This window comes from Leptopilina boulardi, unplaced genomic scaffold (genome assembly GCF_019393585.1).
Source record: "Leptopilina boulardi isolate dan_hultmark-lab unplaced genomic scaffold, ZJU_Lbou_2.1 LbouV2_112, whole genome shotgun sequence".
Classification (NCBI taxonomy): Eukaryota; Metazoa; Arthropoda; class Insecta; order Hymenoptera; family Figitidae; genus Leptopilina; species Leptopilina boulardi.
The window spans coordinates 2,048,987-2,075,068 of record NW_026137655.1 but is presented as its reverse complement, the minus strand read 5'-3'; the positions used below and the strand labels follow the sequence as shown (position 1 = coordinate 2,075,068).

At 26.1% G+C, this 26,082-nt stretch overlaps 1 protein-coding gene across 1 annotated transcript; it reads right to left on the bottom strand.

The window, feature by feature from the left end:
• Nucleotides 1–1,811: 1,811 nt before the first annotated feature.
• LOC127278305 (uncharacterized) lies at nucleotides 1,812–24,464 on the bottom strand. Its single transcript, XM_051299959.1, has 7 exons — nucleotides 24,050–24,464; nucleotides 14,061–14,153; nucleotides 13,866–13,945; nucleotides 5,399–6,100; nucleotides 3,427–4,041; nucleotides 2,927–3,331; nucleotides 1,812–2,739 (listed from the first exon to the last, which is right to left on the bottom strand). The coding sequence occupies exons 3-6, from the start codon at nucleotides 13,908–13,910 to the stop codon at nucleotides 2,927–2,929; spliced, it is 1,767 nt and encodes a 588-aa protein (XP_051155916.1). The 5' UTR covers nucleotides 13,911–13,945; nucleotides 14,061–14,153; nucleotides 24,050–24,464; the 3' UTR covers nucleotides 1,812–2,739.
• Nucleotides 24,465–26,082: the final 1,618 nt, after the last annotated feature.

Here is a 26,082-nt window from a genome sequence, read left to right as displayed (position 1 = left end):
AAAAAAATAAATTTTAATAATTCCAAAATCAAAAATCAAAATATGTTTTAATTACAAAATTTAAATATTTAAATTATGTAATAAAACTTATTAATTTACAGAAATATACTTAATTTTTTCATATGCACAAAATATATAGCAAATATATATCAAAAGAGAATTTATAATATAAATAATAAGGATATTTGATAATTTTTTGTAAGATCAAAAATTGATCTAATTATTATAATTTTTTTTATTGTTATAAGTTAATGTTATATTTTTAAGGAATATATCAAACATGTAAATATGATAAATTACATAATATTATATATATATAATGCCATTAAAAATAGGTTTGCATTTAAGATTTTGTTTAAACTGTTTCGTTTTGAATATACATTCTTGAATTTATATAAATAGTAATTTTTTTTCATCCACACACATTACTATACGAATATTGTTGGATGCATATATTTTTTTTCATATTTAAAATATATTAAAAAATATTGTCAGAAATAAATTTATAAAATTAATAATTTTATTTTTAATTAATAATTATATTAACAAAACTTTGTATACGTGGAATTGTTAATTTAGTTTTTAGAAATAAATAAAATTCAGCGTTTTATATTTTTCAATTAGAATATAAATAATATTTTTTTCTATCAATTGCTTTTTTTAATTTTTTAAATAGATAAATTATATTTTTTCAGATGATATACAAAATTATAAGAAAAAAGTAAATCAATCAGGTATGTGAAAATTGTTTATTTATACTTAAGACTTTATACACAGACTTTTAATTAATTATCATTACAATAAATAGAATAAATTATAGTATAAATTACAATAAATATAATATTACACTAAATTTGTAAATTACAAAATAGAGAAATTCGCAGCCCTAAAATTGTATTAATCTCATTTTTTTTTATATAGATGAAACATTTCAGTAGTAAAAACCGATAGAGGTAAGACAATGAGATTAAGAATAATACATTTAATATTATGTGTTGTAAAATTATAATTATTAAAAAAAAAATGGAAATTATTAAGCGCATTTTTTTAAAAGCTTTTAATCGAGTACCAGAAAAAAATTACAATAAATTATAATTTATAAAAAAGTGATAATGTTAAAAAATGTCCTTTATATCTTTTATCACAGATTTCAGTTTTAATTGAGCAAAAGGGCAATATAATTAATTTAAAATTGACAAAAAAAATTAATTGTAAACTGAATTTTTTTTTCTAAAATGTAAAAAATCCATAAAAGCTTTTAAAAATGCGAACGCAATAACATTCTGTAAACTTTGGCACGCAAATGTTTAATTAATAAATAAGTTTATAGTACATTGCAAAAAGAAAACATTTTAAAGCAATTTTTTATTTTCAAAAAGTTAATGTATGGAAAAATAAATCAAAAATTAAAAAAAAATTTGAAAATATTTAACTAAAAAATCAAAAAATTTTCAAAATGAAAAGAGAATTTAAAAAAAAATACTTGTCAGCTATATTTGAAATATTTAATGAATATTGAAATTTATTTAAATATGAAAATAACACATTTTAACGCAAATAAAATAGTGAAAATTTGTTTTCACATATTATAAGCTAGCCAACTAGTAAAAAATTAAATAAATTATTAACGGAAAATTGAAAAAAAATAATTATTTGATTAGCAGCACTTACAAATATTGTACGTTTATATATATATTTATAAATAATTAAAATTATTCAAATTTTATCAATATATTAGATTCGCAGAATCTATACAAATTAATAAGAGAACAATTACCCGAATAAATATCATCATCATCGATTATAAATAAATAGTGATACTAAATGCCTATACAAATAAATTACTTTAATTTTTGTATATATAATTAACCGTCTCAGACGGATCTTAAATATTAACCAAAATTTCTATTTAAAAGTCTTTATGAAAGCTCATTTTTTGTTCCCTTAAAAAAAAAAAGTTTTAATGCCAATAACAATCGACGGGAGGTAATGTTTTTTTTTTACAATTAATCAATAAATTAACAATAAAGTGAAAAATATTCCTGACGAAAGAGGAAATTGCCATTTTATTAAAAATGAAAAAAAAAATTTGACTTTAAATTAAATTTTAATATTTTGCTGTTAATTTAAGCACAAAATTTTTTTTATAAATATGAAAATTTTGAAAATATTTTCTATACCAAAATTGGTTTTAATTAAAAATTCCAAAGTATAAGGATTGTATTAAAAATTTTTTTTACTAAAAAATGCAAAATTTGAAAATAATGAAGAAATATATAAAATAATTATTTTCTGGCTTATTACTTCCTCTTTTACTTTAGACTTGGATAATTTATTAAAATAATGACGAATTAATAAAAAAAGTATAATATTTAAATAACTAGAGACTAAATCAGACATTTTCCCAGTATACAAAACGTGGTTTTTTATATGTTACATTGTAAAATTGGCTTTCACCAATTTGAAATAGTTAATAACCAATATAACAGCAGTTCAGTATCTATTGGTAAATATGGGTTTTTGCTTTTGCAAAAAAATTACCCTGTTCCATTGTCACGACCTTCATTTTATTTATTTTGTATATAAATCGTCGAAAATCTCTTGAATTTTTTTTTTGATTTTATTCAAGAATTTTTCCTCACATACTTTGTTCCCAGGACAATTTTTATTTTGTCCGGCACTGGCATAATTGAACACATGCGGATTCATTTAAATCCCATCGAACAATGTCACTTGAGTCTGTAATAAAAAAAATTTTTATTTTTTATTAAGAAAAAAATTCAATGTCCAAATAATTCATTATTAATCCAAATAATTAGTTATTAATCGATATAATTAATTAATAATAGAAATAATTAATTTTTAATTGGAATAATTATGAATAACCCCAAGTATTAAAATAAAAAAAAAAATTTCCCCAACTTGCCTAAGAATAAAAACACGCAGCCTTTATTGGTTTCTTTGAATTTTGATTGCTGAATGTGGAAATTGGAATATTTTTCTTATCTTTGCTTAAAGGTCGAAGACGAATGCAAAGATAGGTCGAGAGAATGCATGATGTTAATAAAACAGCCAAAAGTACAACCAATGTCACTGCAAATCCAGGTGTTGTCATACAAATCATACTTGAACTCGGAATTGGATCCTTAATTGGAAACACCATTGTTGCACTTGTTGGTTCACTATTATTCGTATCATCAATAGCAAATGTCAAATCGCCCGTCGACACAACTCTTATGATTCGATTAACACCCACTGTCTTCTCAGGCGATTGTAAAACAATCTCACGAGATTTTCTTCTTCTCTCATCACGAGGTCGATCTACAGCAGCCTGGAAGAACAACAAAAAAAAGATACAAATTCAAAAACAATTTTCCAAATTCAAATTAATAATGTTACAATTTTTTAAATTTTCCAGTATCTAACCTGAAGATAAGCTTCGAGTGGCAATGGTGGTCCATAACCAGAATCAGGTCGTCCATGTCCAACTTGATGATTCTCAAGCAATCCAGCTTGTGAATCAAGCAATGAAGTGGAATCAGCACACTGATCAGGACAATGATAGCGGCAAATTTGAATTGTACATTGAAAATGTACTTCCATTGAATCGGGAAATTTGAATGCTTGAAAATGTGCATAAGACAATACTGATGCACTGGCGCCGAAATTTTTAATTTTTGTAAAACGTGACATTAATTTTGGTCTTGTAATGCAACCTCTTTGATCAACAAGTTGTATTGGCGCACGTTTACCATCGTGTGCCATACAATTGCGTACGAGCATATCAAATTTAGAATCATCATCCTTTATTGCCAATACCATTGTCATTGTTTGGCCAATTTTCACAAGACCCGAGACTTCCGATGCCCATGGACCTTTGCCAACTTGTATCTGCATCCAGCATCCAACATTGTCGCCGGCAAAATCAGCGCGTACAACGTCTAACATATCAACTGGGAATGGTCTGAAGGTAACGGATTTTTCATAAAGATCATGCCAAGTGCAACGTAATTTTCGTGCCTGATCCCATACTTCTTGCACCTGTAATGTAATTTAAATTTTCTGCTTTTTAATTTTTCAATTTTTTTTCATTTAGTTTTATGAAACAATTTTTGCACATCTAAATCAATGATTTTATTTTTAATTCAATTTTTTTAAAAAATTTAAATGCGAAAGAAGGTGTTTTTCAAAAATTAAAATTTAGATATTTTATCAGTGATACAAGTCAGTTTTTAGTCAGACGAAACTTTATGTAAATTAACCAAAACATTTTTAGTCAGACACAACTGTTTCTAATTTTTTTAGAAGTAGTAAAAGCCATTTTTAGTCTGACAAATTTTTCTTGAGGGCACATTTTCACCAAAAGTAGTAAAGCAGTTTTTAGTCAGACATATTTTTTTCTATCCGTAATGTAATAAGGGATAATTTTAGAGAGAAAGAAATTATTCCATTATTAGTAGAGAAAAAAAAATTTCATTAGTACTCTGGAAATTTGTATTAAAATTAATTTTTTAATACAGTAATTATAAATTAGTAGAAAAAGACAGTTTCATTCAGACATTCTCTTACGGTTTTTTTTATCATTTCAGTAGTAAAAAAGTAATAAGTACTAAAAAAACGCTTTTAGTCAGACAATAAACTTTTTTCAAAATGAAGCAATTTTTTTATAAGTAGTAAATTCAATTTATGGTCAGACAGTTAAAAATTTTCTATTTTTATTCCAAAAGGTAAAATAAAATTTTATATTAAAAGAAGTTTTTCAACTTCTTTGAATTCGGTAGCAAAAGAAACAGATTTTATTCAACGAAACTTTAATTAACTAATTGTAAGTAGAAAAGGTAAGTTTCAGTCAGACATTTAAAAATTCAGTTTTAACTAAACAAGACTTACAAATTCATCTGATTTTGTTATCAGTAGTTCATAATAGTCTCATTTAGACCAAACGATATATATTTATTCGATTTAAATATCAGTAGGTAAAGACAGTTTCAGTCAGACGGGACAGGACTTTTATAATTTGACATCAGTCAATCAGACAAAACATTTTGTCAAATTGTAAATTCAGTAGTAAAAAATAGTTTCAGGAAGACAAAAGAAGTTAAATTCTTGTCCAAGTAGCAAAAATTAGTAAAAAAAAGACAATGTTATTCAGACAAATTATTTGTTAGTGGTACAAAAAAACATTGTAAGTTAGACAAAACTATTTTTTATTAAAATTTACTTTTAAGTAGTAAAAGAAAATTTTAGTCAGCCAATCAAAACGGTTCTTTTTTTACATTTTAGTGCAAGTAGAAAAACTAAGTTGCAGTTATCAAAGAAAAAAAAAAGATTAAAAGAAAACAAAGAAGAATAATCAAAAGAACAAGAAAAGAAAAATTAAAGGTCAAAACCCTCTCACCTGAGGATCATACTGTATGACTATAATATTTTCGAAATAAGTCCCAGATCCGGATTCCGCTCCGTATCCATAGAGTCCATTCTCCGTGTTACCAGCAGTGCCGCAGGCATGAATACTGATCTCAAAGTTAACTGACGATCTCCCAAGTCCAGCAGGTAAATGAACACAATTTACATTACTGTAGTGCCCTTTACTGAACACTATACCATAAAATGGTTTATCAAAACTAAGATAAACCTTCATAAGATTCTTCTCACATTTCACATCTAATGACATGATCTTAGGCATATCGGGCGTCAAAGCCGGCCAATTTTCACCACCACCACCACCGCCCGCAGGTGGTCCAACATTATAGACCTTATCCATTGCTTCCGGTTGTTGTTGTTGTTGTTGTCCTTTTGATGGCAATGGAGGCGGTGGTCCATGATAGGCAACATTGTGATGTGGTCTTCCAAGATGTGACATTCCTCCTACTCCTCCTCCATTACCACCTCCACCTCTTGCCGGTGGCAATGGATGACCTCGATGACCTCCTGATTTATAGTGTACCGCCGAACCACCATCTTTTTCATTCAATGATTCCAATGCCAATTGATCCGAATCACTTATCTCCGTATCCTGACGATTTAGAGCGGAATTTTCGTTTCGATTCTCCTCACCAGGTATCGCCTCTACAACTTCGACTTCTTCACCGGTAGCCAGCTGAAAAAATTCCATCAAAAATGGGTTTAAATTTTGTAATTATGTTTTTTAAAAATAAGTGTTCTTTTGTGTGACGCTTTCTGCAGAGATAAAGGGACCTAAGAAGAGAAAAATTATATAGGTTATGATAGATCTATCTCTTGATTAGGCGAAAATTTATATAGGTTATGTTTATGATTACCAAATTAACTGGTACCACACTAACTGGTAGCATAGTAACTAAATGGTACTCAAGTAACTGGTACCAAAGTAACTGGTACCATAGTAGCTGGTACCATAGAAACTAAATGGTACTAAAGTAACTGGTACCAAAGTAACTGGTACCAAAGTAACTTGTACCAAAGTTACTGGTACTAAAGTAACTGGTTCCATAGAAACTAAATGGTACCAAATTAACTGGTACCATAGAAACTAAATGGTACCAAAGTAACTAATACCAAAGTAACTGGTACCATAGTAACTGGTACCATAGAAACTAAATGGTACCAAAGTAACTAGTACCAAAGTTACTGGTACTAAAGTAACTGGTACCATAGTAACTGGTACCATAGAAACTAAATGGTACCAAAGTAACTGGTACCAAAGTTACTGGTACTAAAGTAACTGGTTCCATAGAAACTAAATGGTACCAAAGTAACTAATACCAAAGTAACTGGTACCATAGTAACTGGTACCATAGAAACTAAATGGTACCAAAGTAACTAGTACCAAAGTTACTGGTACTAAAGTAACTGGTACCAAATTAACTGGTACCATAGTAACTGGTACCATAGAAACTAAATGGTACCAAAGTAACTGGTACCAAAGTTACTGGTACTAAAGTAACTGGTTCCATAGAAACTAAATGGTACCAAAGTAACTAATACCAAAGTAACTGGTACCATAGTAACTGGTACCATAGAAACTAAATGGTACCAAAGTAACTGGTACCAAAGTAACTGGTACCAAAGTAACTGGTACCAAAGTAACTGGTACCAAAGTTACTGATACTAAAGTAACTGGTTCCATAGAAATTAAATGGTACCAATTTAACTGGTACCATAGTAACTGGTACCATAGAAACTAAATGGTATCAAAGTAACTAGTACCAAAGTTACTGGAACTAAAGTAACTGGTACCATAGAAACTAAATGGTACCAAAGTAACTGGTACCATAGAAACTAAATGCTACGAAAGTAACTGGCACCACAGTAACTAAATGGTACCAAATTAACTTGTACCACAGAAACTAAATGGTACCATATTAACTGGTACCATAGAAACTAAATGGTACCAAATTAACTGGTACCATAGTAACTTGTACCATAGTAACCAGTAACATAGTTACCGGTAAAATAGCAACCGTTTTCAGTATCAATTTGATACTTTTAAATTAGTGTAAAAATATAAATATAAATAAAAAGCAAATAAAAAAAATGCGTTGGGGCAAATTTTTAAATTACAAAGTAGATTCCGATGGGAAAATAATGGAAGACCCCCCAGAAGTGTAAACGGATAAGTAAGTTCCTCCCCCCCACCCATTTGACTCCTTGAATGATGAAGCTTGAAGGGTAGGCAGTAATTACTACATTATAACCCAGATATCACTGAGTTCGCGTACATATAGTATATAAATATATATACAAGCAATGCCGTTACCCAGTGCTCTGACCCAGAGCTAAGGGCGACGGGATTGGACCAACGATGTCTTCAAATGGTGAACGTTCCAATCCGGCCCATCCACATTTGTTCTCTCCCCCCCCTCCCCCTCTCTATCCCCCTTTTTGTTAATACGTTTACTTTTCTATACAACGGGGCACACACTTTGTAAGGACATATAAAGACCCGGGTTCCGCTCTTTTTCAAACTCGAATACTCGCTCTGCTTCACCAAGAATCGAGAACCAACTATTTCAGACGCATCCTGTTGATCGTCGCAAAGCAATCTTTTCCTAATCAGGATTCAATGTGTGTGTCACTCTTATCTAGACTACTTTATTTTATTTTTCCAGAAATTATAGACAATTCGTATGAAAACGGACTTCATTCTTTATATGATGTTCCATAATATTAAAAAAATTTATTTCATTTAAATAATCTACTTTACTATTGTTAAATAAATATTTATTTGTATCAAATAATTATTATTTTTCTCTCAATTATTTTCGTTTTTTTTTTTTTGAGATAAATGGCAAAAAATTATTTTATGTAGAAAACAATGGGATTGTATGTAGCAAAAAATTATTAGATAAAATAATGTGATTATATTTATACGAAAATTTTTCATATAACAAGAGAAGGAATTTACTGAATAGTAAATAAATATTCTGTATATACATATAAATATATATATGTATATTATAATGCCATAGCAAACAGCATTTCTAACTGATGGAACAACTCACTGAAATCATATGTCTTTTGTTGGTCAGATCCGAGTATTCCATTCACATGTCATGTAATTATTCACAAAAGACCCTCTTATCCCATGTATCTTTCGAGTAGCACCTCCAGGTACTCGTGACCAACTTTAAATTCCCCCCTCTCTCTCTATTCATTTTTTTCATTCATTGTCTAAAGTTGAATATATATATTTCAAAAAAAAATTTTTTTTAAAAACTATTTTTAAATAACAAATAAAAAAAACAAACCTCTTTTTTTAATAAAACTAATAAATAAAAACAAAATTGAAAAATATTTTCAAAAATTGGAAACAAAAATTGTAAAATAAATGAGAAATCCGAGAACGTAAATTAACAATAATAATATTAACAAACAAGTAAAATAACAAGGGAAAACGAAAACTATAAATCGATGTAGTATAATATGTATATAGAAACAGAAATTTATTGATAAAACTGTAAATATCGAAGAGATAAGGGAACACGTTGTTGAACGTTGTATCAAAAAAAAAAAAAAAAAAAAAAAAGATATAAACTCACAGGAAGATTTATAATCCTGTTTACTGGAATTATGAACACGTGTGACATATCCCCGAGGCCAGTTGACCTTGATACCGATTGCCTAGTGCCAAAAGTAACGTAACAGTTACAAAGTCCCACTTTTCTTCTTTTTCTCTTTACTTATACTTCTTCTTTCTTTTCTTCTTCTTCTTCTTCTTCGTCTTCACTGGAAGATATTGCGACTTTGCGACCCATTGACACGTTCATGTACCCCGGTAGTCATTACTTAACTATGTTTGTATTATGTCTCTCACTATAAGGCAACTTCGCAAGTTAAGCCTATTCTTCGACCCAAACCACTTAGCGCCTCCTTTTACAGTTAACATTTAAGTGCATTATCTTTAAGAAGGCAATCTAATTTCATTTCTTTATTATAACTACCAAAATGGATTTGTATTCTCAACAATATAAGTAGATTGTAAAAAAAAAATGCTATTTCTTTTAGTTACAGTCGAACCTGATTAAGTGAGACGATTCAGATTTCAAGGTACAATTAAACCTATTTAATAAGTAATAAGGGAATGATTGTGATATTTTAACACAAAAAATTTATTTGATAATGGATTATATAATTCTTATCAAATTATATCTATATTTTTTGATGTACAGTAAAACCTGCCAAAGTGGGACACAAATTCCGTTTCCAGATAATTATATATTGAATGTTTGGTCAATTTTATGTTACAAAGCCTTATGCAGTCAAACCTCGTTTAGTGAGACGAAATAAACCATCCCTTACAGTCTCACTTAAACAGGTTTCACCGCATTTGCAATGTAATAAAAAATTTAGCCAGTGACTATCATTACGTTTTTTAATATAATAATTATCAAATAAATACAACTATAATAATATTTCATTCAATTAAGTTAACAATTTTAAATTATTAGTAATTGATTAATTGTCCAATTGTTAATTATTACTAATTAATTAACGAATTGTCTAAATATTAATTAATAATTCTTTAATCACTTATTAACAATTGATTATAATAATTTATTAATCACTATTAACCATTAATTGATTAAGAATTTATTATATTTTTTTAATAATTAATTATTTACTTTTTATTAAATAGTAATTAATAAATTATTTATTTACTAATTAATAATTTATAAATCATGGTCAGTCGCTTGTGGAAAAATTGCGGAAATAGAGAATACTTAGTGTGAGTTGAATTGGGAGTTAAAAGTGAAAAAGTTATCAAATAACGGAAGCGAAATCACTGACTGTGAAGTGATAACTGGAAATTATCATCAAGCAATTATAGAGAGTAGTGCGTGTGTATATATATATATGTATTTCGGTGACGATAAAGCCCAGGTAACCATTATAATCAAGAGCCACGCAAGGGAAGTACCAGTCAAAGAGCAAATTATCTCCACCTTATAATTTTGTACGAAAGTGATAGTGATCTCTTCGCGTATTCCCATAAGTGATAAAAATAAATGCATCTCTGTTTTTACCGTTTTATTTTAGTTCCTCATCAGAGGATAATTAATTGTGACGTATGTTATGTGAGAAGAGAATTTTTTTTTTAAAAAAAATTGCGAGAAATTTATTAGGGTATTTTTTTTTCATTCATGAATAAATGTTTTAAAAGGTGAATGGAATTTTGATCTTGAAAAAAAAGTCTTGCGTAGCTAATGCTCTTAAAGCAGCTGCGAAATTACCTGGCAAATACTTCGCATTACTTTCACTATTACTTTTTCCGTTTCTTGTAAAATAGATTGCCTCTGACGAGCTTGAGGCTAGCTCAAGGCCTAGCATCAACCATTTGATGATACTTTAAAGATGCTGGAAATTATGTAAGATGAAGAGATTTTTCACTTTTATATATTTCATGACTTTCCCCCGTTATATTTAAAATACACATTTTATAATTATAATAATAATTATTAGAATTTTTTAATAATTTATAATTTATCTTCTATAAATATTACTTTTTATACATTTCAACAAAAAAAATTACTTTCTTTTCGTGCATAATATATCTCATAATTTTTAGGAGAAAAATTTTTTTGCGCCTAGAAGAACGAAATCTTATATTGAGAGGAAAATTTCTCTGTGTAAAGAGGAAAAATTCCTCTGTATTAAAAAGGAAATATTTCTATAAAGAGGAAAATATTCCTTATAGAAGATATTGTTCGTATTTTGAGAGGAATAATAACAAAAGCAGTTTACCACTTCTTGAATTAAGAATAAAGCATTTATTCTCAATGTGAGAATATTCTTTTGATACTTCCGATTTTTTAATTCCAAACTATTTCCCAGTGGGTACATTAGGATATATTCTTAAAATAACAGGAATATTAAAAAATATTCTCAATTTAAGAAATTTACGTTCTATATTTAAAACTACGATATTCTAGCTATGAGATTAAAACCCGTGTATTAGAAATTGCCCTATCAGAGCCCTAGTAGGGAATTAAACGCCACACCTGATCAGAGCCAAATCAAGGCAACCAAAAAATGTGAATTTCCTAATCAGGGCCCCATCAGGCGCGACATTTCATTCCCTAATAGGGCAGCCTAATCCGACCCCGATCTGAGCCCTCTCAAAATTTCTACACCGGAATATTTCATCTTTTTAAAAAAATCGAAAAAAGCAAAATATAATTTTTTCCCTGTATCTAAAGAAATAATCTCTCAAAAAAAAAAAATTAAATAAACTTTTCTCTAATAATGAAAAAAAATTCCTATTATCCTAAAAGAGCTTTACAAATTCTTTTAAAAGTTTCATATGTGAAATAAAGTTTTCGCACGGATCTTCAAAATAATGAGCAGAGAACATTAAATGAATGATTGCCTCTACGCTACTCGAAGGAGACCAACGTCGAATCGAGTTTAAAGATTCGTTGGATTGTAGGTTATATATATGTATACGAGGCACACGTTTATAACTTTTCTTTTGAGATGTATGGTTCGTACGTGTTGTTGGAATGATGTGATGGTAGTTTTGTTGGAGAAAGAAGAGAAGAAAGGAGGGAGGGAGGGGTATTTGCGGATAAACATGCGGGACTCAAAGGAGAACACTTGGGACTTACTTAGCAGAATTTTTTGGAGTGGGGGGCGATAAAGAGAAGGGGGGGGCAGGAAGAGAGGGAGTTTAAGGGCCCAAAGTAGAGAGAAGGAGAGGGGGGCAAAAGAAGACCAGAATCTGAAGCAATGCTGTGGCCGATTGACCCGCGACTTAAGACACGTATGGCCCGTTATACCCCCAAGGGGTCATGTGTGTGACGCAATAGAGAGGTCCCAACGTTGCTCCTATTCTGGCTGTCTTCCCTCTCCCTCTTTTTTTTGTCTTCTTTTCACAGAACGATAAAGAAAAGAAGAAGAAGAGGGATTTAATCTTTTTTTTCAAAAGACAACGGGTTCATTAATGAGTCTCTCTCTGTCTTAAGAAAGGGACCCAAGTAGCAAAAAAATTATAGGTTATGTTTATTAATTTGGAACAAAAATATATGTACAAAGAGGATCAATTCAAAACGATTCAATTAAATTAATTTAAATCTTTTCTTACATCCGAAAAAAGTGATTTATTACAAAATTTTTAATCAAGGAAATAACTATCGTATAACATAACCTATAATTTTTTTTTGTCTAAGGTCCTTCTCTTCTGAGCGTGTCACATGTATATAGAAAATGAAAAATCGAATGTAATTTTTACAACTGTATCAAAAAAAAAATAAAAAATGTCTTAAATGATTAATATATAATTCGAAAGAATATAAGCTTTCGAGAGGTTGTTAAGTTGGATAATAAATTGCGAGTGGTTTAGATACTGTGCTAAAAGATATATCTCAAGATTGACCCGGTTTTTGAAAGGAAGTGGAGATTTGTCAGAAGTAAATTATCGTTTACTTTACTTTTTATTATCACATTACTTTATATATAGTATATATACCTATACTTAATAAAAAGTAAAACGTGCGTTAATGCCTTTTATCAACATTGTGTTATAAAATAAGATATTTTCGTTTTTCTCATAAAAAAATTCGTTTCTTTGCTTCTTTTTTAGCAATATTTCATAAATTTTTATTTCAAAATATTTTATAAATCTTTTATAAATATTTATAACTATTAATAAATATTTATAACTATTCATAAATATTTATAAATATTTATAAATATTTATAATTGTTTAACAAAATTTAAAACTAAAAATATTTATAAATTTTTAAAAATCTTTATAACTGTTTAAAAATATTTATAACTTTTTAAAAATATTTATAACTATTTATAAATATTTATAAAATCTTGTAAACATTAAAAAGAAACGTTTAATTTTCAATTAAATACAAAATATACCTTCAATATTATTATAATTAAAGTATGTACATTAATTTTCTTTTCTCTTATATGATTTACAAGGGATCATGTTCGCCTCAGGCAACGCGTGTGTGTGTGTTTGTATGTGTGTTAATTTACATTAGAAGAGTATATACAATTTAGCTCATTATCCAATTTTTTTTATGTGTATATTAATTAAATCGCGTCTTTTTTTAATTATAATTCTATTACATTAATTACCAGGAATTATATAAAACTATTGCAGAAATATTTCCATAAAAAGAAAGAAATATTTAAAAACAGCTTTCTTCTAATAAATTGAAAAAAAATGTGTAAATTATTTTTTTGAAGCAAAGCAAATAAATTGCGGGAAAGTTATAAATAAATAATCAAATAAATTGTTTAAAAAAATAAATTAATTAATTTTTAATAAGAATTAATTTATTATCAAAAGTTAATCGACCCATTTAGAAAAAATAATAATTCAAGTTCTTTTGACATTGAGAAAAAAATGTAAATTATTATTTACTCACCCCCTTAAAAAGGAGACAGGCTAAAACGAGAATATGTAACCGCATGCCGCGTTGACGTCCACGGTGACCCAATATGCGCACTGTTGGAAAAAAATTTTTCAAATATTTTTTCTAACTTATAAAAATAAATAAAAAATTTTTCTTATTAATATTTATAAATACATTTGATATTTAATTAAAAGCATTAATTTTTACCTATATTTTTTTAATATCCTGGTAATAGCGCCAAATTGACAAAAATTTTGATGAACCCAATATTTAGATGTCACATTTATTAACTAAAATTACCTGGAATAACAGAAAAATATATATATTAATGAAAAGTTAATAAAATCAAAATGAATGAAATAAAAATTAACAATAAAATTTCAAATTTATAAATTCGAAAAAAAATCATATGTACATTAAAAAAAGAACCAAATTGCCTTTCTAGTAAAAAAAATATATATTTTAATTGCGACAACATTTATTTTGAAAAACACAATTTACTTCAACATTTGTGGATTGTAAGTTGTTGGTGGTGCTGTAATAACTTTATATGAAGTCTGTTAATGGTGCCGGAAAACCGCAAACGAAATGCGCGCAAATAGAATTGGAATCTGACAATGTATTATAAACATTTTTGAAATTATCGATATAAATTATTGTAGCAATCGTGTCAATTACCTCTCAATATAAATCACTTTTCAGCAAAATTCCATTTCACGTTAAATAAAATCCCATCTTTTATTATTTTAACTTAATTATTTATTTTTTGTTGCACATTAAATTTCGAATTCCCTAATAATCATTTTCTTTCCAAACATAAATTTTTAATAAATATAAATAAATAAGAAAAACAATAATTACATTAAATAAATAATGATAAATATTTGTGATTCCAAAATTAGAAATAAATTAATTGCCTCCTATATATATAGGAATTACATAAAATTTAATTAAATTGAGTGATTTTCTTCACAAAATTTATTGCATATATTTTCTGTTATAAATATGTCTAATAAATAAAATAAGAAGAAAAAAATCAAGAGCATATAAATTATGAAATGATAATATTTGTCTATCTAATTGATTGCGCATGTATAAACTATCTACAAATAATTTATAATCAACTTTCATATATATGTTTCACTCGTAAGAAATTAATTGAACTTTATTATTTTATTTCTATGTTAGATAAATATAATTCAATTAATTTGAAATTACTGCAATTTGTCGAGTGATACATAATAATCTATATAAATATATTTACTTAAATTTCACATTAAAATCTAATGGTTAATTAATAGTATATAATTAAATAAAGATACAGAAAATCATTATAAAATGAAAAATATATTAAAAATTACTATGAATTTTATTTATAAAGAAGTAGAATTTGTAAAAAAAAACAATTAACAGTAACTGTAAATAATAATATTTTTTTTTTTATTGCAATTAATATTATTAAAAAGTTTCAAGAAATTTTAAGTGGAATAATGAAAATAAAAGTAGAAGTGAATTGAAATCGTTTATTCCTTCTTTTTTTGCATGGAACGATCTATATAGATCTATTATTGTTTAATTTGATTGTTTATTTTCTGTTGAACAAAAAAAGAGAAAAAAAAGTGAACAATTCATTCAGCATCACTGGCAATTTGAGCATTGATTATCGCACGCCTTCTTCCCAATAGGCCACTGACACTCATGCCCTAAATTCCTTTCGTTGTCCGAGTTTTTACTCGCCGTTACCTTCGATGCGCAGAAACCGTTTTTTGAATAAATTTTCGAACCCGACGACGTGAATCTTTAAAACCAATATATAACTAGAGTTTCCAATCGAATCTCAAATTCTGAAAACAAATGCTCGACTTTCTCGGGCAGTATCATCATAAAAATACTTTCATATTATTTCCATATATAAATATTCTCAATTCTCTCAATTATATTCGTCAAAATAAATGATGATCGAAAAAAAATAAATAACAATTTATCTGACACTAGTTTTCAATTATTTTAAATTTAAGACTGAAAAGGATCTGAATTTTTTACTATACTGTAAAATTTAGGTCTTAAAATTAGAACTTTATTGTCTTATATTTAGATTAATTAAGTAAATATTATACCAAGATAAAAAGTCAGTTTTGATAATAATGATAATCTGAATTTAAATCCGTATTAAAATGTTTATAAATCGAAATTTACGAAGCAAATAAAATTCAGTCCTTTTTTTAATCTTAATTTCAAAAAGCTTATCTTACTTTAAGATTTTTTACTAAAAATAAGATCTAAATTAACTAAATATACATGAATTTCAGATTCCTTAACTTCATTATAAAAAAAAAATGGTAAAAAATAAGACTAAATATTGACTTATTTTAATGCCTTGTAATCTGACATTAAGAGCAAAAATTTTTCTTAACATGCTGAAAATAGTCTCCTTTTAAGACTGCATTAAAATTAATTATTTTTTAATTTATAATTAATAATTAATATTAATTTAAACAAATGATCTCTAAATTTCGATTTAAATTCGAAAATCTTTTCAGAATGTAACACTGACTTAATTTAAAATTTATCTTAATATAAGATTTACATTTTAGTGCGTGACAATGCGCTTTCGCTTTTATAGGTCATACACTGAAATTAAAATAAAAAAAAAAGAAGACTTTTAGTGTCGAAAAATGAAACTCTCCGTTAGTGTTTGCAATATATATTGTACATATATATATATATATGAGATTATAATACTTATTTTTCGTTCATCGAACTTTATATCTAAAATGAGGTCAAGGTGCTCGTTAATATATTTGTGCCAAAAGAAGCTGGGGATCCGATTAAATCGAACGGATTCGCTAGAAATGCCCTTGGGCATCGAAAACAGCAAAAGCAAAACGATTACGGGACCTCGAGGCATTCACCATCGGGTCATTCACGTTCCCGTAAATGTTCCAACGCCAGACGTATAAAGTTGTCTCCACTTAAAGCAACGGTTCGACGTCTGGATTTTAAATCGCACATATATATGTGAAATTTCATTATTATTATTATTATTATTTATTTACCTCAGCTGTCAATTAATTTATATATCTGCATATAAATTTAAACTGCGATAATTTTCACTTATCGTCAAACCAACTTTCCCTATCGATCAGTTATATGGATTTCAATCCGTTTCAAGAATTTCTTTACATAGCGAAAAAAGAATAATATTCTAAATTTGAGAATATAATCACTGCTCTTAGTATTTATATATTACATTTCATTTTCACAAAATTAGAAAGCAATATTCTTAAAATAAGAATATTTTAAATGCAAAGCAATATTTTTAATAAAATAATATTCTATATGCAAGACAATATTCTTAAAATAATAATATTCCAATTGGCAATATTCTTAAAATAAGAATATTATAAATTCGAGACAATATTCTTCAAATAAGAATATTCTACATACAAGGAAATATTCTTAAAATAAGAATATACATAAACGGCAATAATTTTTAAATAAGAATACTTTTCAATTTAAACAATAATTTAAATAAATATACTAAAATTAAGAATATTTATTTAAATAAATTTTGAAAACAATATTTGAAGAATAAAATCTTGTCTTCTAAGAATTATATTTTTGTACATAAATTATTAAAATAACATGATTATAATCTGAAATTAAGAATATCGTTTCTTTGATAATAAGATTTCTTTAATAGCTTATCGGATTTATATTTCTAGGTCGATATTCTACCAGGCCTTGAATCTCATTTTTGGAACTGTAACCCTTTCCTGGCAATTTACATAATTTATTTCATTATTCTATTTTTGTATATATGTTTCTTCAACTTGTGTGCTTTAAAAATTTGAATGTACTTTAAGTATTTACGGTGTATTCAAGTGCATATACTTAAGTTACCTAATTCTGTTATGCATAGTAATTATTCTCAATTTTAGAATATTTCTTTTTAAATATAAATAAATTTTCCTTCTGAAGAATATCAGAAAAAAATTCCTTCCTTTTCGTTTTAAATTATAATAATTAAATAATTAAATATTGTAAATAATAATTAAAGAAATTCAAATCTACAAATACTTTTAAATCTAGAGGAAATCGTTAAATTATTACATTTGCCATCCCTGTTCTTTGTAAATAAACAATTTAAAAAAAAAAAGGAACAATTAAATTAATATTATGCAACGTGGAACGAAGCCATGTCACGCATGGCACTATATAAACGATGAAATAGAGCGTAACTTACACTATACATACACAATATAATTGAAAGTCTATAATTTGTCTACTATAACTTTCAATACAATAAAATTTTCTTATACATACATACTCCATTTTTTTTTCTTTTTGCTATCTGTGTCAGTGAAAATATTTATTATTATATATTTACATTTTTGGTAGGCGTATGATTAGATGAAAGCGTATCAAGATAAAAGGTTTATATATTATTATATATATTATACTTTTAGAAAATAATACAATACATCTATATCGTATATATAATAATGTATATAACTGTAAAATTATGCTTTGTTTTAAAATGGAGAGAAGGAAAATTTTTCTTCATTCTTTTTTTTTTCTTCTTCTTATTCATAAATACACAATTCACGCCATGGTATTCAATGAAATTGTCTTTATTTATCTAGTCAGAGAATCGGGGTCTTTGAATAAATTTTGTTTTAAAGGAGCCACGTGCTTTTTGGAATGTGCCTTATTCTGTTCTCCCTAAAAAATTTATATATATAAGTATACTTATATACAGTCAAATGTAAATTGACATTTTTCTGGAAAACGAGAAGCCAACTCAAGTGGACGACTTTTTATCAATATAACGGTCACACCTGTATTACTAGTCATGAATTTCTTAAAATATATGTGAAAAAGTATTTATTTTCAATTTATTAAGGATATTTGTTCTTAATAAGATAATTACTTTCATTATTTTAATAAATAGTTATTAATTATTTTAATCAATAATTAGTAATTATTTCAATCAAACAATTATTTAATTATTTCAATCAACAATTATTAATTATTTTAATTAATAATTATTACTAATTAATTAATAATTATTAATTACTCTATAATTTCAATTTATTTGATAATTATTAACTATAGATAATAGGAATTGTTACCTAACTAATTAATTGTAATTATTAATCAACGAATTGTAATTATTAGTTAATTAATTGACAAATTAACTATTGTTATTAACAATATTTATGTGATTACTTATTATTAATTGTTACTTTGCCATTTTTACAATTAGATGACAAATTAATTGTTTGCACTAATTAATTAATTAAATATTATTTATTACTAATTATTGCAATTATTATTAAACTGTTTAATTTAAAAAATTTTGCACGCTACCGGGATCGAACCCTGCGTCTAAGAGACAAAAACCGTAAACGCTAACCACGCAGCCACGTTGACTTTAATTATGATTATTTACTAATTAATAAATTGTAATTATTAGCCAACTAATTGTAATTATTAACTAAATTATTGTAACTATTAACAAGTTAATTGTAATTATTAGGCAACTAATAATAATTTTTAACTAATAATTTTATTATAATTAGTTGACAATTAATTAATTGTAAATATTAACTAATTAATTAATTATAATTATTTATTAATTAATTATAATTATTAATTAATTAATTGTTAACTAATTAATTGTAATTTTTAACGAGTTAATTATAATTAGTATTAAGTGTAATTAGTAGCTAATTGTAATTAATTTAGCAATCTAATTAATATTAATTATTAGCTATTATTAATTTTTGGTAAAATAGTAATAAATTAATTAGTAATATTCAATTAACACCACAGTACTTGAACAATGTTTTTAATATCGATTAACCCAATTAATTGTATTTTTTTTTGAGGAATTTAGATATATATTTGTAAAGGAAAGAAAACGAGTAGTCAATGTCTGAGTGGTGATGAAAAAAAAAATGTGGATCGACAGTAAAGTCTGATTTCGATAGATCGCGATTGATGGCAAAAGAGCCGTAAGTCTGAGGCATCACGAGACCGCTGTCTTCCATGAATTTATCTACAATGAGACAGGATTAACCGGCTATCAGCCTCCACGTGGTTACACAGCATAACGCAACCGCATAAAGTAAGCAACCACACTGGCAGGTGCAGACACACACACACACACATATATATATATATAGAAGAAATGCGAACGGAAATAATTGATTAAACCACATTTAAAGACTACTGTTTAATCAACAAGTCGTTAAACAAATATATAAATTTCATTCATACTTATTTTCATTCATTCAGAAAAATTTCATAATCATGTTTTTTTTACCCATTTTTTTTTTAATTGACCCACAAAAAGCGACGTAGAAAACTGGTAATCTCACATTAAGAGGAAAATTTTTCTTTCTATATGGCGAAAACCTCTCAAAATAAGAATACCATCCTTGGATGCAGAAATGTTTTTTTTTTCTCGTAAAAAATGTGACAAAATATTTTCCTCTTCTACTAAGAGTTTCCGTTTACTATATAGGTAGGATTTTATTTTATTTTTAAACTCATAATAACTCTTAATATAAGACATTTCCGTAAAGGAAAAAATAATTTTTCTCTTCCAATAAGAATATTCTTATTTTGAAAGGATTTCGTCAAATCGAAAATAATATGCAAATAATAGAGGAATTATTGTAGAAAAAAAAAATTAATTTATATAATTCCGTGTTTATATTAACGTCTATAAATTTTTGCTGTCCTATATATATAAATTTCCTTATGACTTTTATGCTTATTTGACTTTTAGCCATGTTTTAAGAATTTAAAGTGGCTTGTTAGTCGGTTCTCCCTGAGAGGCATTTAACAAAATCCTTAGAAGCTACCGACGAAATTTTTTTGTGGGTCTTTTGTATATAAAGTTCATGACACAATTTAAAAATAAGTCAATATTTATTTAACTGAAAGAAATTCTTTTTATATATATATATATATTTATGTACGTCATCACTAATCTACCATTAGGAAACGATTTTTTATTCAAATATCTATTGAAAGTATATTTATCCTATACATGGTCTATTTATTTAGAAAATCATTTTAAGATTTCCTTTTTTTTATTTAAGAAAATTTCACTGTATTTCCGAAAAGTGAGGAAACAAATTTTCTATTCGCATTATTAATTGCAAATTATTTTTATATTTATATTTAATTATCCAAAAAAAATTAAAAAAGGATTTTGACAAGTTTAACATAAAAAGCGGAACAAAATATTTCGATTTAAATTTCTTTTTTTTCTATGAGGCACGCGTTAAAATTTTCATATAATGATTTATCATATCGAAAAATGAGTACAAGAATATCTAAATATATGATAATTATTAAATTATATTCAAAAACTCGAGTTATAGAGAAAACTAGAACAGTTAACAGTAATTTGTCACATTATTATTATTATTATTATTATTATTATTATTATTATTATTATTATTAATATAATCAATTTATTATTGTTTAAAAGATATTTGTCTAAAAATTTTAATTACTTTTCTGGAATTTTTATAATAGAGAAAATATATTAATTATTTCAATGAAATTCTAATGAATTATGCATGATAAACATTCCTCTATATATATTAATTTAGTATATCACAAGATTAATTAATGTTTTTGTTTTTCAATTAATAAAAATTGTTTCCATCAAATTATAATTTTTATTTGAGACTTTTTTTCTTTTGTATTTTTAAAACTATTTTTCTTTTATTGAAAAAATATTTTCTCTTTAACAAAAATATGAAAAAGTTTCCATTTTTTATAGAAGAAATTATATTTTTTGTAATTGGAATATATTTTTATTTTAAAAGAATAAAAAGCGAAAGGAACTTTATTAATTTGATATAAAAAAAAAATTTTTATATATATTTTACTTTCTTATATATAATAACTATATGAAAGTAAAAGCCCAAATGACAATAAATTAGGCACAATTATCAAAGTGAAAGAAATTTTTTTTATTAATTAATTATATGTTTTTTTTTGTTATTATTAACTATTTTTAATTTTGTAAAGGAAAATAATTCGTCAAGTTTTTATATCGAAGAGAAATGGAATAAAGGTCACTAAAATATATATATATATATATATATATATATATATATATATATATATATATATATATATATATATATATATATATATATATATATATATATATATATATATATATAACCTTTCTTAAAACAAATAATAAAAATAATAATAATAATAATAATAATAATAATAATAATAATAATAGTGGCAATTATACTCATTCCCAAACAATTTGATAAATTCTTTTCTCACATACGGTGGGAAGAGCAATATATTTTTATATACCTAAACTGTGAAAATGAATCTTTGTTACACATAATATAAGAGACTCGTTATATGCACAACCAGCGATTGATATCAGCTTTCGTTTCATGCCGCGCGAAGCAAATGATATAATTGCACTGAATTAATTAGATGCAATCTATCTTTATATATATATATGGTCCTCATTAAAAATCATACTTTTGGTAAATTTCATTCAAAATATTATATATTATTTGTATTGTCATATTGTTTCAATAATAGGATGTAATTTTCATATTTTATATATAGAAATTAAGTAGAATATGTTATTCTGTGTCAAACAAGTAGTATAAGTAGCATTCAGTAGTTACGCTCAATATTGGTCAGACGCACGTTTATTCGCAAAACTGATTTATCTCAATAATTTCATTTATTTGTCACGTTACACTTTATATAAATTCAATTAATTAATTGAAATTTATTATTATTATTAACTAATAAAAAAATAATTGATAATTAACAAGTTATAAATCAATAATTAATTAATATTGAACAATTATATATCTTATTAATTATTATTAAAAGACAAATTCGATTGCATATAAATTTATTATTTATTATATATTGTAAATAATATGTTATTTTACCAAAAAATAAAATTTAGAATAATAATAATAATATATTATTTATTACATCGTGAAATTTTTGTATTTTTTTTTCTTCTTAATATCAATTTTTTTATGATGTAAAATAAAATTTTTAATATGTAACATTAAAATTTTATTTTTAAATTTCAATTTAGTAACGGTAAGAAAAATGTGATTTTTTAAACCAAAATGTTTTTAAACGACATTTGACAAAATAAAGTTCAGTATATATATTCAAATGATGTTCTAGTATATATATATACATATATGGTTTTTTTTCTGAATATTTAATAAAACCGTTAGAAGGAATTTACGAAAGTTATAAACTGGTCATCCCAACAAAATTTGAATTTGATATATGAATATGCTAAATTTTAGTATTATATACTATACTAAAACAACAGACTGTCGAAAGGTAATTTTGTAATATATCTTTTTGACAATTTGTAAACTCAACTCATTGAATAATATACTTGTTTTATTACTGCGACAAATAACAGTTATAATAGTTATTTGTCATACACTGAAACCAATATATAATTTTATTGGTTTCATTCTAAGAATATATAAATTTAATATTCTCAAAATTAGAATATTTACTAATTTAATAATTATTACTTTATATTAAGAATATCAATTTAATTAATTCTATTTACTTATTTTTTTATTATAAATTTTATTCTTACGTTTAGAGTATATAATATTCTTGAAAAGAGACTATTCTTAAAATAAGAGGCAATTATTTAGAATTAGAATATCGTGAATCACAAATAGTTTTCCAATGAAAATGGCTATGGAATATCGAAAAATTAAAAAATAAATTTAACAACTAAATTAATTATAAAATTGTTAATTATTATTAATTAACAATTAACCATTTAATTACTAATTAACTGTATATCAAAGAGTTGTAAACTGCCTTTATAAATGTAATTACAACTGAAATTAATTAAGTATATAAATAAAATAATGAATTCATTGATTATATTACCATTTCATTATTTTATTGACTGGATAAAATCGAGCCAAACTCAACCGGCAATTATATATAAGAAATATTAATAAAAATAATTAAATTATTTAAAGAATTAAAAAATTTTCGTTATATAGTAATTACCAAATACAAATTTTCTAAAAAAAATCTATTATCAGAAATTGCTAAATAGTCCATTTTTTTTATTTCTCCCCATCCAAACCGTATATAAAAAATTAAAGGTAAAAAAATACCTGTTGCATAAAAATGACACGTGCGAAGTTGTCCAAATGGCACCCCAAAAAAAAATAAATTAAAAATAACTATACCACACAGTAATCACGAAATATACAATGATAAAATTATTGTCATATTAACGTATAAGATCCGAAAAAAATTGCAATTACGAAGCACGACACTTGTAATGAAACTTAAACATTATATTTAAAAAAAAAAAAAAAAAGCGCGCACGCTGTTAACTTTTTGATGTATAATACCTGACTCGTGAGGTATGAACGAGTCGCCGGCAAATATACCCTATCTCTCTTCTTGTATATAGACGCGCCGGATAGTCTCGAGATTGTATTATACGCGGTTTATCGTCGCGCGGTAGCTAGATGCGTGCCAAGCAAAGGTGTACGCGAGAACTCGTGAAGTCAGAATGGGATACACCTGTCCGATATACAGAGTATACTATAACGTGGCGGACCGCCCCCTGACCCAGACACGCGGTACAGTTATGTAGGTCCCTCGTTCACTTGAAGATATTTCCTTCTTAGCCGTGCACAGATCCATCGCCGCCGCAATCATCGCCCAAGGTATATATACATATATACACTCATTCATATATATGTATATACTCAAAACCAACCGTTCAGTATTCATTTTCATCCTCGAAACATCCACTCAATAACGCATACTGATTCAATGATGAGATAGATGGTTGCTATATGAAGAACTCACTTTCATAGCTATCAACGTTTATTTCTTATTTATTTATCCATTGATATAGTGGAAATTTACAAATGTTTCCCACGAAATTTATGTACTAGACCCTTGATAATGTAGTTTATGTTCTGTGAAAATTTATAGACACTGAACCCTCGATAATATATTGTATTATCTATAATGTAATATACACTGGAGCCTCGATAACATACACTGGACCCTTGATAATATATAATATACACTTGAACCTCGATTCCATACAGTAGATCCTTGATAATATATAATATACACTGGGCCCTCGATATCATACACTAGAACCTCGATTGCATACAGTAGATCCGTGATAATATATGACATACACTAGACCCTTGATAACATGCACTGGAACCTCAATTAAATACAGTAGATCCTCGATAACATATAATATACACTGGAGCCTCGATAACATACACTAGAACCTCGATTGCATACAGTAGATCCGTGATAATATATGACATACACTAGACCCTTGATAACATGCACTGGAACCTCAATTAAATACAGTAGATCCTCGATAACATATAATATACACTGGAGCCTCGATAACATACACTAGAACCTCGATTGCATACAGTAGATCCGTGATAATATATGACATACACTAGACCCTTGATAACATGCACTGGAACCTCAATTAAATACAGTAGATCCTCGATAATATATAATAAACACTGGAGCCTCAATAACATACACTGTGTCCTTGATAACATATAATATACACTAGAACCTCGATAATAAACTGCAAAAAATATATATAGGTATAAATATTTAACATGCACTAGACCCTCGATAATATTATATGCACTGGACTCTTGATTAATATACCATATGTTACCTACAAGTAAATATTTTACATACACCGGAGCCTCGATAATATTACATACACAATAAGATAATAATATACATAATATACACAATAGTATAATATAATATAATATAGTTTATAAATAAATATTTTACTTACACTAGACCCTCGATAAATGTACTGTATATCAGATAAAGGTACATATTTAATATACAATTGACTCTGGATAAATATACTAATATCTCATATAAAGGTACATATTTAACATATACTGGACCCTTGTTAATATAACATACACTATATTCTTGATAATATATCGCATTTTAAAGTAAATATTTAATTTACACTGAAGCCTCGATAATATACCGCATTTATAAATAAGTAAATATTTAATCTACACTCGACCCTCGATAATATACCACATTTTTATATATAAGCAAATATTTAAAATACACTGGACCCTTGAATAATATAACAAACACTAGACCCTCGATA